This window comes from Rhinopithecus roxellana, chromosome 9, assembly GCF_007565055.1.
Source record: "Rhinopithecus roxellana isolate Shanxi Qingling chromosome 9, ASM756505v1, whole genome shotgun sequence".
Taxonomy (NCBI): Eukaryota; Metazoa; Chordata; class Mammalia; order Primates; family Cercopithecidae; genus Rhinopithecus; species Rhinopithecus roxellana.
In genome coordinates this window covers 6923423-6940812 of record NC_044557.1, presented here as the reverse complement: position 1 = coordinate 6940812, position 17390 = coordinate 6923423, and the positions used below count along the sequence as shown (strand labels likewise).

Below are 17390 nucleotides of genomic sequence, written 5' to 3'. Positions count from 1 at the left end.
GCAGGAGAATCGCTTGAACCTGGGAGGTGGAGCTTACAGTGAGCCGAGATCACGCCACTGCACTCCAGCCTGGGTGACAGAGCAAGACTCCGTCTCAAAAAAAAAAAAAAACTTTTTAAAGCTATATGGATTAAAGAAAGTTGAAGGATTCAAAAAAAAAAGATGAAAAAAAAACAAGATAAAACAGATATTCATAAAAAGCTATCATTAGTGTTTTACACAGATCTTAGTTCCAGAGCAGCTAATAATAATATCTAAGATTTACTGAGTACTTACTAAGTGCCCAGGCACTATGCTGACTGTAATGGGAATAATCCCATTTAATTTTCACAGTCATCCTAAAAGGGAGGTTCTATTATTACCCTAACTTTGCAGATGAGGAAATTGAGAACTGGAGAGTGGAAGTGACTTGCCCAGGGTTAAGCACTGTTGGGGAAGTCTGACTTACGTCGAGAAATCTTTCACTTGCCTTAGACTGGAGGGAGAGTTTGAAGAGTGTACTGTTCTCCTGTTAGTCCTGTTCCTGTATAATTTCCTATTCTTGGTCTTCTAAGGCTTGGATTCCTCAAACTCCAGGACATCTGATGGAGTTGGTCTAGAAAGAATTCAGGAGAGAATGAAGTTAGAATCCACTCCATCTTCCATCCATTCACCAGGATTTATTGAGAGTCTATGTGCCAGGCGCCCTGCTAGATCCTGGATATATAAAGAATGACACACAGCACCGCCTGAAAGAAGAGGACATAGTGTTCGTTACCAAAAAATAATTACCATGATAAATATCACAAAGAAAGTACATATAAAACACTGTGGAGCTTGAAAAATGACAGTGAGACAGGAAGAAAGTCAGGGAAAGCTCCCAAGGGGAGGGGATATTTAATTTGAGTCTTACAGGACAAACAGAAGTTCCACAAGTCAAAAAGGTGGAGAAGTTGTGAACCACCTGAATAGTGAATAGTAGTCCCAATAACACCACTATCCAAAAGCTCTCACATTTGAGCAAACCCACTGGTAACTCTTTGCAATCATCTCTGTGTCCCTCAGTCAAAATGAAAACAAAAATGCCCAATTCCCCCTCTTTCCTCATTTGCCTCCCAGACACTGAAAAATGTTCTCTAATTCGTATCCACATGGAGAAGAGAATTCTACCCACTTGGAACAAAAGCACGTTCCATGGTAGTGCATGCAAATGAGATACTTGTGGGGTTTTTTAAGTCAATTATCCTGTTTTATCCTCTGTTTCCATAGCTCTCCTCTGGTATATTTAGACACTCTTCTTCTATCCTCTCAACCAAAGAAAGAACTTTATACAGCACAAATCTAGTGACATCCAGAGGAAGTCTTCTACATGGTGCTATTTTTATTTTATTGATTTTATATTGCGAACTAGTTTGTCTTCCTCCTTTGTACTTCCAGACAGTAATCAAAACCCTATAAACTATAAATATATTGTTAACATTGACTCACTAGGACTACGTGAGAAAGTACTTACTGCCCCAGCCCCTCAGATCCTGCACCATCATATCAAGGTTAGGAAAACGTGGAAAGCACCTTAGAGACAATGAAAATTAAACTGACCTTCTTTTTTTTTTTTTCTTTTTTGAGATGGAGTCTTGCTCTGTCACCCAGGCTGGAGTGCAGTGGCATGATCTCGGCTCACTGCAACCTCCGCATCCTGGGTTCAAGTAATTCTGCTTCAGCCTCCCGAGTAGCTGGGATTACAGGCGCCGGCCACCACGCCCAGCTAATTTTTGTATTTTTAGTAGAGAGGAGGGTTTCACCATGTTGGCCAGGCTGGCCTCGAGCTCCTGACTTCAGGTTATCCACCCGCTTTGGCCTCCCAAAGTTCTGGGATTACAGGCGTGAGCCACTGTGCTGAGCGAAACTGACCTTTTTTGAAATGACACAAGGGTTGGCCCTTTTGCCTAGATGTTACCATAGAAATTATAACTATGACAACAAATGCCAAATTTACTCACTCCATATTTCCTGAGAGCCTACTCTGCACTGTGTAGGTGATGCAGGGTAGGTGAGCCCCAAAACTGGGGCTTAGTCCTGGCTTCACCAAGAACAGAACTCAAGGACAGCAGCAGCAGAGATACTGCTCCCCACAGACCACAGCTACCCCCCAGCAGTGCGTCCAGACGAGGGCTGCAGTCATATTTAAACCCACCTTTAATTATATGCAAATTAAGGGGCAGTTTATGCAGAAATGTCTAGGTGGGTGGTAACTTCCAGGTCATTGCCATGGAAAGGGGTGGTAACTTCCGGGTGTTGCCTTGGTGATGGTAAACTAACATAGTGCCCTGGTAGCTGTGTCTTATGGAAAGCCGCTTCTGCCCTGCCCTGTTTAGCTAGTTCTCAGTCAGGTCCGGTACCCGAGTCCCCGCCTCCAGAGTCAGTTTCGCCTTCTGCCTCAAAAGGCCCTGAGCTGGGCACTGTTGCATATAAAAATAAGACAATGAGAGGACTAAGTGACTCGGCTTCACTGTAGCCGAGACAGTTTGTTCTCCTCTCCCCATGACAATCCTGAGGAAAATAAAACTGCTGGAATGTCTGCCAAGGCCAACATCTTAAAGTAGCAGTGTCTTTCCAACAGCTGATGTCTGTTTTAGATCAACAAAAAGTTCAGCATACATGAAGGCCTTATTAGATAGACCCCTGGAGCTGATTTCTCAGGAGAAATAAGAAGTAGACCTCTTGTGGAAAGGTCAGGCTAGTCCTAGAGGTCTGGGTGATCTCCCCAAAATCTACCATCCACCACCTGGAATGGCACTTATAAGTTCATGAATTCATCTCAGATCTTTACTCATGATCTGATTTTCCTTCCTTTTCTGCAACCTTACTCTGACCTTAGCAAAGGAGGCCAAGTTTGGACTTCTTATTCAAGTGGACCCTGGTAAGAATTGAGTAGGGGTCAAACGGCCTACTATATAAACTTGGGCAAGTCACTTCACCTCTCTGACCCTCAATCTCTTCATCTATTAAATAGAGGTGATGCCTAGCTCACAGTGTTGTCTGGGGGATTACATGAGACAATGTATGTGAATATGACTAGCTCAATAAATGTCACTTCCTGTTGCCACTTTTGAGCTTTCTCATCTTTTTTTTTTTTTTTCTTTTTCAAGACAGAGTCTCACTCTGTCACCCAGGCTGGAGTGTAGAGTACAGTGGTGCAATCTCAACTCACTGCAACCTCTACCTCCTGGGTTCAAATGATTCTCGCACCTCATCCTCCTGAGTAGCTGTGATTACAGTCATGTGCCACCACGCCTAGCTAATTTTTGTGTTTTTAGTAAAGACGGAGTTTCACCATGTTGGCTAGGCTGGTCTGGAACTCCTGACCCCATGTGATCGCCTGCCTGGGCCTCCCAAAGTGCTGGGATTACACAGGTGAGCCACCATGCCTTGCCTTCATCCTTAATAACAAATCACATTTCTTGGCCTTAACAACTCACGAATTTAACAGGAATATGAAACATATAATATGTCATGTTGCTGCCTTTAAGATTAAAATGAATCAACAATAATTTGGCTTTAAGAATTTCACATCTACGATGACTGGAGATCCCAGGGATGTCCCAGAGACTGCATATCAAGATAACAGCAAAGAATATTTGTTCCTTATCTCTTGGTCCTTTTAGCATTGAAGTAAGAATAATTAGGGGACTTGGCCTAGTGCGGTGGCTCACACCTGTAATCCCAGCACTTTGGGAGGCCGAGGCAGGCAGATCACGAGGTCAGGAGATTGAGACCATCCTGGCTAACACAGTGAAACCCCGTCTCTACTAAAAATACAAAAAAATTAGCCGGGCATGGTGGCGGGTGCCTGTAGTCCCAGCTACTCAGGAGGCTGAGAGAGGAGAATGGCGTGAACCTGGGAGGCGGAGCTTGCAGTGAGCCAAGATCACGCCACTGCACTCCAGCCTGGGCGACAGAGGGAGACTCTGTCTCAAAAAAAATAAAAATAAAAAAAAATTCGAGGACTTTGTTTATAGTTTTTTTTTAAAAGCTTATGATTTAGGTTTAAATAAAATTTGACTCTGGGTTGTGGTTTAGCTAGACATTTATGAGTGATCGGTCAGGTAATACATGTAGGAAAAGACCATTTTAAAGGATTATATATATATTTGAAATGGATTTGAAATTGCAATTTTTCTGAATGAGGAAACCTAGAGTTGGAGTGTTTTTCCATTTTTTCTTAGTCATAGATTAACTTTGATATTTGGCTCTGACATACCCTTTGCGCTCCTGTTTCCTGCAAAAACAGGGCTCTCAAGCCAGGAACTGCTGTGATGCAGAGCTGGTGTTTGACAACGGCTTTGAGCGTCTCAGCTAGAACACACTATGCAAACATGGAATATTATTTCTCATCTCTTACCCTGAGAAAGGAGAGACAGGAGCTTAATCTCCAGATGTCACCAGGGTTTCAGAAAGAACAAAGAAGTGACCAGAAAACCTCGCAGCCCCTTAGAGAACAAGATAGAGGTTTGGGCTGTGGCTCCTCAGCTGGGCACTGCTAACTCCACCACTTGCAAATGTCCTGTGGCTTGTGCCATTCTAAACCCACAGTGGTCCTGGGCTACAGGGCACAGCCAGCTCTGTGGTGAACATACATCCTGGCAGAAATTGGGTGCGCTGGGCATGGTGGCTCCTGCCTGTAATCCCAACACTTTGGGAGGCCAAGGCAGGAGGATCACTTGAGGCTAGGAGTTTGAAACCAGCCTGGTCAACACAGGGAGTCCCCTGTCTGTACAAAAAATAAGAAAAAATTAGCCGGGTGTGGTGGTGCATACTTGTAGTCCTAGCTACTCGGGAGGCTGGGGTTGGAAGATGGTTTGAGCCCAGGAGGTTGAAACTGCAATGAGCTGTGATCACACCATGGCACTCCAGCCTAGGCAACAGAGTGAGACCCTGTCTACAAACAACAGAAAAGAAACTGGATGAACCCTCTGATGGGCATCTCAGGGAGAACGCTCTGTGATTCCCTGGTCTGATAGCAGAAGGACACTAAGGTTGTGAAGAATGCTCTCTCACCCTTGCAAAGCAATGCAGCAGCTGGAGATCAGTGACTCGTCCAAGTTGTACAGCTAGTAAAGCACAGTCCTAGTGTGGAGCTCAGGGCTTGTGAGTGGAGTCTAGTGTGCTTTCTCTTTTGAGGCCACCAGTGTAAGCGGTATTGACCACAAGTCCCACCCAGCCTGTTTTTCTTTTTTTTTCTTTACTGGTTAGAAGCAACTGAGTCTGCTCTAGATCCCTTTAATATCCTCCTCAAGGATCTGAAGGCATCCCTCATTCATGCTCTCCTTCCTTCCTGCCCCAGCACCTTCCCACAGGTGGTTCCATCTTTGGTCAGCCTTCTCAACCCTGTCCTGCTCAGAATCCTTCTTTTTTTTTTTTTTTTTTTTTTTTTTTTTGAGACAGGGTCTTGCTCTGTCACCAGGCTAGAGTGCAGTGGCACAATCTTGGCTCACTGCAAACTCTGCCTCCTGGATTCAAGCGATTCTTCTGCCTCAGCCTCCCAAGTAGCTGGAACTAAAGACGCATGACACCACGCCCAGCTAATTTTTGTGTTTTTAGTAGGGACGGGGTTTCACCATGTTAGCCAGGATGGTCTCGAACTCCTGACCTCGTGATCTGCCTGCATCGGCCTCCCAAAGTGCTGGAATTACAGGCGTGAGCCACCGCACCCAGCCCTCAGACTCCTTCTTACCCTGCATGTTTAGTCTAAATGTCATCTCCTTGGAAATGTCTTCCCTGTCTACTCCACTGTTCTGTATCCCATACCAAAACTGTCTCCTTTATAGCAACTGTCAGGAGGTGTGAGTATTTGTTAGTTGACTGATTTATCATCTGAGTCAGCCCCAGGATAAGAGGTCGAGGCAGCTGTGCTCAGTGCTAGTACATGCCTTGCATATTTGATGAATGAACAAACTTTTTGAAAACAGTGAGCCCCATAAACCACTATCTCCATTTTATCTCTGGTCACAGCTGTTAATCCTGCTTTTGAAGGTCAGGTAAGCAACACAAATCTTTCTGACTTTCAAATGCCAAAACTGGACTGTGATGCGAGGTGCTTGCCATGAACATAAGCTACTGTCTTTTCTTTTTCGAGATGGGGTTTTGTTCTTGTTGCATAGGCTGGAGTGCAATGGCGCAATCTCGGCTCACCACAACCTCCACCTCCGGGGTTCAAGCAATTCTCCTGCCTCAGCCTCCCTAGTAGCTGGGATTACAGGCATGTGCCCCCACACCTGGCTAATTTTTGTATTTTTAGTACAGATGGGGTTTCTCCATGTTGGACAGGCCGGTCTCAAACTCCCGACTTCAGGCGATCCGCCCACCTCAGCCTCCCAAAGTGCTGGGATTATAGGCATGAGCCACTGCACCCGGCCAGCTACTGTCTTTTCTTTGACCCTTCCTTTCCAGTTTTTGAAGATAAAGCAGGAAATAAACTTCTCTGATGATACTTGATAAAAATTCCCCCAAATACAAAAACATATGCTTCCAATTCATTGATAAAAAATTTACTGCAGTTTGGCACCTGGGTCTAGTTCAGTTGGCAGATCAGCTGATTGATGCGTTCACCCTGATAGCCAGGTGTGCCCATCTCCTTGAGGAAGCCCACTCTATTTTTGGTAGCATGACAGGCCCTTGAGAGGTGGAAAGGGTGCAAGAACCATGAGAGCTCCTGGAAATGCTTTCCCAGGTGCTCCTCAATCACTGTGTTGTCTGTCAGAGGGATGGTCTTATTCTTGACCTTGGCTTGTCCACATTTCAAAATGAGTTCCTGGATAGACTTCAGATTTGGAAATCCCTAGGTTACATAAGGTTCCACTATATGCAGCATTTTTAGGTTCTGAGGGGTGACTTTTACAAAGACACCACTAAAAATTTTCTTTAGGCAAAGTCTCACAGTGGTTCTCTGCACCAGTAAACTCATGCCATTAATCCTTTCGATGCGTACAACAAAGGCCAAGGAATGTTTATCTGGCAATTCCAAGGCGCGAGGTTTCACTTCTAGTCGTCTGAGACACACCTTGTCACGTTTCTGCCACCAGGAATCATGTAGGAATGATTCCAGTTGTTTAAACCTGAGCCCTTTTCTTTTTCTCTGCTCCTTCTTTGCAAAAGTGCCTGCTTTGCCTGGGTGGCTTTGAGGGCTTGATAAGCCTTCCTCATTTTCAGGAGATTTTCTGGAACCAAAGGGATTTTTCTTTGCTCTTGCTCTGCCATCTTTCTGGTGTTGCAGCTACTACTACTCAGTAATTAAGGCAAGGAAAAGCAGTCAAAGTTATTCAGATTGGAAAGGAAGAAATAAAACGCTCCACTTGCAAATGACATAACTGTCTATACAGAAAATATCCCAAAACTAAATGAGCTAAGCCAGGTCACAGGACATGGGGTCAACATGCAAAAGTCGATTGTATATTTAGATACTAACAATGAATGATTGGAGTTTTAAAAATTAAATGACTTTCTTTTTTTTTTTTTTGAGATGGAGTCTGGCTCTGTCATCCAGGCTGGAGTGCATTGGTGCGATCTCGGCTCACTGCAACCTCTGCCCCCGGGTTCAAGCGATTCTCCTACCTCAGCCTCCTGAGTAGCTGGGATTACAGGCACCCATCATCATGCCTGACAAATTTTTGTATTTTTATAGAGACTGGGCTTCACCATGTTGGCCAGGCTGGTCATGAACTCCTGACCTCAGGTGATCCACCCATCTTGGCCCCACAAACTGCTGGGATTACAGGCGTAAGCCACTGCACCTGGCCTACTTAGGTGTAAATCTAACTAAATATGTGCAATGTCTGTAAGCCTAAAACTGCAAAACACTAACAAAACAACAACAACAACAAATCAAGACCTAAGTAAATGGAGACATAAATAATATTCCTGGGGAGAAGATTCCATATCATGATGCCAGTTCTCACCAAACTAATCTGTATATTCAAATCAATCACAATTAAAATCTTGGCAGGATATCTTATAGATAGCAACAAGCAGATTCAAAAATTTACTTAAAGCTATAATAACCAAGACAGTGTGATACTGTCACAGGGCCAGTCACTGTGGCTCACACCTGTAATCCCAGCATTTTGGGAGGCCAACGTGGGTGGATCACTTCAGGTCAGGAGTTCAAGACCAGCCTGGCCAAGATAGTGAAACCCTGTCTCTACTAAAAACACAAAAATTAGCTAGGCGTGGTGACACACCCCTGTTATCCCAGCTACTTGGGAGGCTGAAGCAGGAGAATTACTTGAACCTGGGAGGTGGAAGTTGCAGTGAGACGAGATCGCACCACTGCACTCCAGCCTGGGGGACAGAGTGAGACTCTGTCTCGAAAAAAAAGAAAAAAAAAGACAGATACACAGATCAGTGAAACAGAACGGTCCAGAATGGACCCATGCACATACATAGTTAACTACATTTTGACAAATGTACAAAGGAAGTTCCATGGATAATGTTTAGTCTTCTCCACAAAAGGTGCTGAAACAATTGGACACTCACATGCAAAAGAAAATGAACCTCAACCCATTCCTGCACCTTTATAAAATATTAACTGAAAATGGATCTTAGACCTAAGTCGAGGCTGGCGGATCACAAGGTCAAGAGATCAAGACCATTCTGGCCAACACGGTGAAACCTCATCTCTACTAAAAATACAAAAATTATCTGGGTGTGGTGGCGTGCACCTGTAGTCCCAGTTACTTAGGAGGCTGAGGCAGGAGAATCGTTTGAACCCAGGAGGCAGAGGTTGCAGTGAGCCGAGATTGTGCTACTGCACTCCAGCCTGGTGACAGAGCGAGACTCTGTCTCAAAAAACAAACAAAAAACTACAAAATTTCTAGGAGAAAGTATATAAGAAAATCTTTGTGACCCTGTGTTAGGCAAAGATTTCTTAGATATGACACAATCCATAAACAATAAAACTGATAAAATGAACTTTTAGAATTTCTGACTTGTGAAATACATTATTAAGAGGAAAAAAAGACTGAGAGATGTTTGTAAATCAAATATTTGACAAACCACTTTTATCCAGAATGTATAAGGAACTCTTAAAACTCAGTAAGAAAACAAACAACTTGATTAAACATTATGCACTTGACCAAATAAGATACATGGATGGCAGATAAACACATGAAGATATTAATGATTAGTCATTAGGAAAATGCATATTAAAAAGCACAATGAATCTGGGCTCAATGGCTCATGCCTGTAATCCCTACACTTTGGGAGGTGAGGCAGGAGAATTGCTTGAGCCTAGGGGTTCAAGACCAGCCTGGGCAACATAGGAAGACTTTATTTCTACAAAGCAAAACAATTAGCTGGGTGTGATGGTACACACCTGTGGCCTCAGCTACTTGGGAGCCTGAGGCAGGAGGATCACTTGAGCCCAGGAGGTTGAGGCTACAGTGAATCATGATGTCACCATAGCACTCCAGCCTGGGCAAAAGAACGAGATTCTGTCTCAAATTAAAAAAAAAAAAGAAGACTGTAAACGCATTGCTAAGTAAAGACGTCAGAATTGAAATGTTATGTTGATTCCATTTACATGACATTCTAGAAAAGGTGAAATTATAGAAACAGAGAACAAATCAGGGATTTCTGAGGGTTGGAAATGTGGGGGGGGTTGATTACAAAAGGACAGCACCTAGGAAATATTTTGGGCAAAAAAACTGTTTTGGTGCCTTAATGCCTGCAGTTATTATACAGCTATTTGTATTAATAACTGTAAACAAAAGAGTGAATTTTATTGTAAGTAAATTTTTACAAAGTGCATCAAGTGGAATTGAAACAAACCACAAATGCTACTATAAGTGAGTTCCCTCCAAGATTTCTGAGACTCAGACCTACCAATGATAGTAAGAGTCTCCTCAGCAGGAGACAAATTATTCCTAGGAAGGAGATTATATTTGCTCTTCAAAATAGGCAGAGGAGGAAGAAAAAAAGAGAAGCCCATGAGCACCAAGTAAACATGGTGAATACTTTATTATTGGGCTCTTAAATTGTCAGTTTCATATGCATGTTTTCCCATAAATATCATGCCATTTTGTTATACTTTAGATTCTAGCTTTTTAAAGGCCCACACATCTTAAACTTTGTTTTTGGGGGATCAAGTCTCAAAAATATTGTCTAAGATAGACAATGTTTCCTCTGGGGTGTGGAGTTCCATCATCTGTCAGACATCATGCATATTTCAGTATTTTACTATCTAGTGACATAATCCATCTCCTGATTCCTGATGTTTTAATGAGAAAGTTGGCATCACTGGGCTCTGGGAAGCCTCATTCTGGGCATGCCCTTCTAACTCTCTGAACTCCTGCATCCTGATTCACCTATCCACATGAGAGGCTGTAGAATAGAAAAATTTAATTTTCAGGTCAGATTTCCTGTGATTTTGGACCCAAAATCTTTTTAGTAGAGTCCACTCTGCTGTGATCAGGTCATCCATACATCATCCTCTTGACCTTCGCAGTCTGACCAATTCATGGTCAGGTTTATTTATCTAGATTAATCAGCCCCTGTAAAACATGCCATGTGATTTCATCCTTATGAAGAAAAATGTGTAAGTGCCTGGAGGCTAACAATATTAGGAATGTAATTTAAAATTATAATTGGGAGCTCCAAAAATAAATTCAGAACTTAAAAGAAAATGCTGGGAAAACATTTTTATTGGATACAAGTTCTAATGTGATCAAGAAGAATTCATGGAAAATGGATGTCTCATATTAACATAGCAGGTGGATGTTCATTCAAACCTCTTGAGTGGTGTTCAAAATCACTTGTACCTGTTAGCATGTGATTAAAGTATTACTGGACCCACCCTCCTAGAATAAACTGAATTAGACACATCATTGCTTTTCTTTTGTTTGTTTAAGAGAAAATAGGCTGAAAAGATAGATCACGAATTAGTGGCGTTTGTTGTAGAGCCTCTTCGTGGTGAGACAGATACGGTGATTTTGGAAATATGTGACATGCAAAGTGTGTGGGCCCGGGTGAGATCAGAGGCCAGGCTGGCCCAAGGTGAATCCTGTACTGAGTCCTCAGTGGGGTCACACAGTCTAACCAGGACAATTTCCTTTTCTTAATAAAACAGTGGCTTGATAAAGCTAACAGAAACTTGAAGATTTCAAGATCTAATACACTGAACTTTCAGAATAAAATCACAGTGTACTAATTTCATGCAGGAATGGACAGACCACAAGTTATGCTGGAATCCTGATGATTATGGTGGGATCCATTCCATTAAAGTTCCATCAGAATCTCTGTGGCTTCCTGACATAGTTCTCTTTGAAAAGTAAGTATCACATTGTTTCTTACTTATGGGAAAAATAAATAAATTTTTTAAAAAGTGAAAAAAATAAATTTTTAAAAAAGTGAATAAAAGAAAAGTAAATATCACAGAAGAAAACTATTTTTCCTGATTAACACCAGGAATAGAAAATTCTGATTCAGGCAAAAATACTTAAAGGAAATATTCAACTTAAAATAAAAAAAAAATTGTTTATTTTAAAACAGTTGCCTGGTGTTGTGGTAGAAAAGTCCTAAAATAGGGCAGGGCACGGTGGCTCATGCCTGTAATCTCAGCACTTTGGGAGGCCAAGGCAGGCTAATCATGAGGTCAGGAGTTCGGGACCAGCCTGGCAAATATGGTGAAACCCTGTCTCTACTAAAAATACAAAAACTTAGCTGGGCATGGTGGCAGGCGCCTGTAATCCCAGTTACTCAGGAGGCTGAGGCAGGAGAATTGCTTGAACCCGGGAGGCGTAGGTTGCAGTGAGCCGAGATGGTGCCACACCGCACTCCAGCCCTGGCGATAGAGTGAGACTCCATCTCAAAAAAGAAAAGAAAAGTCATAAAATAGAAATAGTCAATGCTGGGAAAAAGAACAAAAACTAGCAGGTGCTCCACCGACTGATAAGGTGAAACTGCTTTGATTGCAGCGCTGACGGCCGTTTTGAAGGCTCCCTAATGACCAAGGTCATCGTGAAATCAAACGGAACCATTGTCTGGACCCCTCCCGCCAGCTACAAAAGCTTCTGCACCATGGACGTCACGTTTTTCCCGTTCGACCGACAGAACTGCTCCATGAAGTTTGGATCCTGGACTTATGATGGCACCATGGTTGACCTCATTTTGATCAATGAAAATGTTGACAGAAAGGACTTCTTCGATAACGGAGAATGGGAAATACTGAACGCAAAGGGGATGAAGGGGAACAGAAGGGACGGCATGTACTCCTATCCCTTTATCACATATTCCTTCGTCCTGAGACGCCTGCCTTTATTCTATACACTCTTTCTCATCATCCCCTGCCTGGGGCTGTCTTTCCTAACAGTTCTCGTGTTCTATTTACCTTCAGATGAAGGAGAAAAACTTTCATTATCCACATCAGTCTTGGTTTCTCTGACAGTTTTCCTTTTAGTGATTGAAGAAATCATCCCATCGTCTTCCAAAGTCATTCCTCTCATTGGGGAGTACCTGCTGTTCATCATGATTTTCGTGACCCTGTCCATCATTGTTACCGTGTTTGTCATTAACGTTCACCATAGATCTTCTTCCACATACCACCCCATGGCCCCCTGGGTTAAGAGGTTCTTTCTGCAGAAACTTCCAAAATTACTTTGCATGAAAGACCACATGGATCGCTACTCATTCCCACAGAAAGAGGAGAGTCAGCCAGTAGTGAAAGGCAAAGGCCTCGAAAAAAAGAAACAGAAACAGCTTAGTGATGGAGAAAAAGTTCTGGTTGCTTTTTTGGAAAAAGCTGCTGATTCCATTAGATACATTTCAAGACATGTGAAGAAAGAACATTTTATCAGCCAGGTGAGTAAACTGGTATTCCCAATTATGCCGCTATAAAGGTGGTCCAAAGACAAGTATTTTGACATCTGTTTACAATAAAATGTTGTCATGGTTTAAATGTGACATTATAAGACATTCTTTTTATGCATGTACCATTTAAAGCAAGCCCTGACATAACATAGTGATCTTAGTATGAATTTTTAGGAAGTAGTTCACAAAAACATAAGGAGCAAAAGTGAAGCAACTGTTGATTAAGCATTGTTTCTTATAATTGTTTCTTATAATTCTATATTAAATAATTCAATTACACATTTTTCTTTCTTTTTTTTTTTTTTTTTTTTTTTTTTTGAGTCGGAGTCTCCCTCTGTCATCCAGGCTGGAGTGCAGTGGTGTGATTTCTGCTCACTGCAAACTCCGCCTCCTGGGTTCACGCCATTCCCCTGCCTCAGCCTCCCCGAGTAGCTGGGACTACAGGCGCCTGCCACCATGCCCGGCTAATTTTTTGTATTTTTAGTAGAGACGGGGTTTCACTGTGTTAGCCAGGACGGTCTTGATCTCCTGAATTCGTGATCAGCCCGCCTCAGCCTCCCAAAGTGCTGGGATTACAGGTGTGAGCCACCGCGCCTGGCCTCAATTACACATTTTAAGTTGGTTATCCTGGTCTCTGGTAATTTATCTCTCATTTTTCATGGGATGCTAGATATGTTCAACCACAGTATTTAGAAATAAAAGACCAGAAAGAATCAGATTTTTTGATTAATAAAAAATGTAGTGTTACAATAGATATTTTGGTGAGGAAAGAGGATGTGGTCATTTAGTTTACAGATTTTTTTAAGTGTACAGAAAAAAAAAATGATCTGTTGCCTACAGCAAGTAACATATTTTCAATTTATATATAATAACTTCACTTTATAGGGTTCAAGTATTTTACTCTAAAATTGGTGAAAATTAGTGCCAAGAGCCTCATCCCCTAAACAAACTGATGAAAGAATTATTTTATTTTATTTTATTTTTGAGATGGAGTCTCGCTCTGTCGCCCAGGCTGGAGTGCAGTGGCGCCATCTCAGCTCACTGCAAGCTCCGCCTCCCAGGTTCACACCATTCTCTTGCCTCAGCCTCCTGAGTAGCTGGGACTATAGGCACCCACCACCACACTCGGCTAATTTTTTGTGTTTTTTAGTACAGATGGGGTTTCACTGTGTTAGCCAGGATGGTCTCGATCTCCTGACCTTGTGATCTGCCCACCTCGGCCTCCCAAAGTGCTGGGACTACAGGCGTGAGCCACTGCACCTGGCTAAGAATTTTTTTAGAATTATCCTTATACATTTTCTCTTGCGTTCTCAGACACTGCCTCATATACCCTCTCTCTTAACAATCTGTCATGTTTTTCATCCACTTAAATAAAGCACTAGAAAAGTGACTGCTGTTAGACAAGAAACATTCAGCTGTCAAGCTGGGCGGATTTTTTTTGTTTGTTTCTTAACATCTTTTAAAAACACTAATACAGGCTGGGTGTGGTGGCTCACGCCTGTAATCCCAGCACTTTGGGAGGCCGAGGTATGTGGATCACCTGAGGTCAGGAGCTCGAGACCAGCCTGGCCAACATGGTGAAACCCCCTCTCTACTAAAAATACAAAAATTAGCTGAGCATGGTGACAAGTGCCTCTAATCCCAGCTACTAGGGAGGCTGAGGCAGGAGAATCACTTAAACCCAGGAGGCGGAGATTGCAGTGAGCCAAGATTGCACCACTGAAGCCTGGGTGACAGAGCGAGACTACGTCTCAAAAAAACAAAACAAAAACCTAATACAAAGATTTCTTCCCCCCGCCCCAAGATGGAGGACATTTATTTACTCTAGAGGGATGAGGACTCCCCTTCCTTTCAGACTTCCTCAGCCAGTCGTGCCTTGACTTTATGTTATGGACCTGTTGCCCACTCTCTGCATCTCCCCTCCCCTTCCTAGTAAAGGGGACTCAGTCTCCCGTCTCCTTTGTGAATGTCTGTCTTGTCCTGGTCGATTCTTCTGCTCGGCAGCACCCTTCCTTCTGGAGCTGCAGCACAGGTGGAGTGGAAGAAAAGAAAGCCTGTGACATTTGGCCACAAAAACTCTTAAATTATAAATTTGTGATTCTTTTCATACGAGTATCAGGAAGCACCCTAGCAAGATATACTGGCATACTAAGATACACTCTGCCTCCTGGGTTCAAGCGATTCTCCTGCCTCAGCCTCCCGAGTAGCTGGGATTACAGGCGCCCGCCACCATGCCCAGCTAATTTTTGTATTTTTAGTAAAGAGGGGGTTTCACCATGTTGGCCAGGCTGGTCTCAAACTCCCAACCTCAGGTGATCCCCCCACCTCAGCCTCCCCAAAGTGCTGGAGTTACAGGCGTGAGTCACCGCACCTGGCCTATACTGGCTTTTTATTCATGTAAAAATCAGACTTTTCCCATTCTGATCAGGAATGTTGACATATGCACACGGAATTCTATTGTTTCTATTTTCCTTTTCCAGTGCTAATGACAGTGTTCCAAGATACTTCCTTTGGGCATGATTAGCGAAGTCCCTGAAAGAACGTGAGCCTGTAGTGTGGTTGGGACATTAGATGCATTTTGAAAACTTAAGTAAATGCTATAAATCTGAATGTTACTCTTTTTAAATCCCTTGAGATGAATACAGAACAGTTGCTCAGTGTCTTGAGTGAAAGGCATCTTTTTCTCTTTTGCAGGTAGTACAAGACTGGAAATTTGTAGCTCAAGTTCTTGACCGAATCTTCCTGTGGCTCTTTTTGATAGTGTCAGTTACAGGCTCGGTTCTGATTTTTACCCCTGCTTTGAAGATGTGGCTACATAGTTACCATTAGGAATTTAAAAGACGTAAAGACCAGATTACATCTTAGACCTGACATCTGGCTATTGTACAGACAGAGTCCAAATGCACGTGCTTGTTCTATGAACCCTGATTGTGTTGTCTTCGTGGAAATGGAACATCTCCTCACAGGAGAAACTCTGGTAAATGTGCTCATTTGTGGTTGCCATGAGAGTGAGCTGCTTTTAAAGAAAGTGACACCTTCTCAGGCCCCTGCCTTGGTTTCCCTGAACATTCAGGGAGGGATAATAGGTCCAGGCTTGAGCTCACAGCCAGAGTGCACAAAAAGCTGTTGCTACTTGGTGGAGGAACACCTCCTAGAACCAGCAGGCCTCGGTGGGGAGTGGGGGAATCCACCTGGAGTTTAAGGAGGTCTCCACATTGAGCTATCTGTGTGGACAGAGCCTGGATCTCCCACCCAGCACTGACCTCCTTGGTGGTTTTGTCTGAGTTGCAAACTGGGGCTGTGTTGTGCTTCTGTAGCAATGGGCCAGGCAAATCTCAAGAAGGGTTTGGGGATTACACTGTCAGGGCACCTGGCACTACACACTTAACAATAATACAGATTCCAAGATGCCTGGCCTACCGAGGCAGATGTTATTCATGGTTTATTCCCAGCACGATAAGGCTTTAGATAGTGAAACTGGAGCCCACTGTGAGCTGTGACTTGCTTTAAGGTCATGCATACCAAAATAACTCACAAAAGAAACAGCCCTTTGCTACCAGAAGTGGATTCATTAATATCCATTATCTTTTTCTAGTAAACTAGGGTACAGAGCATTCTCTGATAATGGTTTTTGATGTCACCTCGTCTACTCGGATCCATGCCAACACTATCCCCTAGGCTCCACCTTCTGTTTCCCTGTCTCCTGGCACCTGGGTGGGCTTCACCCCCACCCACCATCATTCCTCCTCTAAGACTCCAAGGGGAGTCTGCTCAGGTTCTTTTTGCCCTCCAAAATTGCTGCCACTGCCAAATTCTTCCTGAGTTTTAGCTTAAAGCAATTTTTCTCTCTGTTCAGTTATAAATCCAAATCCCTTTCTGGAGTACTTTTAGGCATGGCTCTTGCAAGCAGTTTGCAATCTAGGCTGGGTGGAGTGGCTCACACCTGTAATCCTAGCATTTTGGGAGGTCAAACCAGGAGGATTGCTTGAGGCCAGGAGTTTGAGACCAGCCTTCTCTCTACAGCAAGACCCTGTCTCTACAAAAAAATTAAAAAATTAAAATTTTAACAATTTTAAATGGTGATGTGTGCCTATAATCTCAGTTACTCAGGAGGCTGAAATGGCAGGATCACTTGAATCCAGTAGTTGGAGGCTGCAGTGAGCCGTGATTGCTCCACTGCACTCCAGCCTGGGCAACAGAGCAAGACGCAGTCTCTTAAAGAAAATCTAAACGGCCGGGCGCGGTGGCTCACGCCTGTAATCCCAGCACTTTGGGAGGCTGAGGCAGGTGGATCACAAGGTCAGGAGATCAAGACCATCCTGGCTAACATGGTGAAACCCCATCTCTGCTAAAAATATAAAAAATTGGCCAGGTGTGGTGGCCCATGCCTGTAGTCCCAGTCACTTGACAGGCTGAGGCAGGAGAATCACTTGAACCTGGGAGGCAGAGCTGGCAATGAGCCGAGATCATGCCACTGCACTCCAGCCTGGGCAACAGAGCAAGACTCCATTAAAAAAAAGAAAAAAAATCTAAGCATGAAACACCTTCAC

At 43.3% G+C, this 17390-nt stretch overlaps 1 protein-coding gene and 1 pseudogene across 1 annotated transcript in view; one reads left to right on the top strand and one right to left on the bottom strand.

The window, feature by feature from the left end:
* Positions 1–16451, top strand: part of CHRNB3 (cholinergic receptor nicotinic beta 3 subunit) — a 34730-nt gene extending 18279 nt beyond the window's left edge. Inside the window, exons 4-6 of the mRNA XM_010356325.2 lie at positions 11193–11302; positions 11949–12831; positions 15535–16451. Of these exons, the coding sequence (XP_010354627.2) occupies positions 11193–11302; positions 11949–12831; positions 15535–15669 (1128 nt within the window). The 3' untranslated portion in view covers positions 15670–16451. The remainder of the gene's footprint in view (positions 1–11192; positions 11303–11948; positions 12832–15534) is intronic.
* Positions 6551–7251, bottom strand: LOC115899674 (annotated as a pseudogene).
* Positions 16452–17390: the final 939 nt, after the last annotated feature.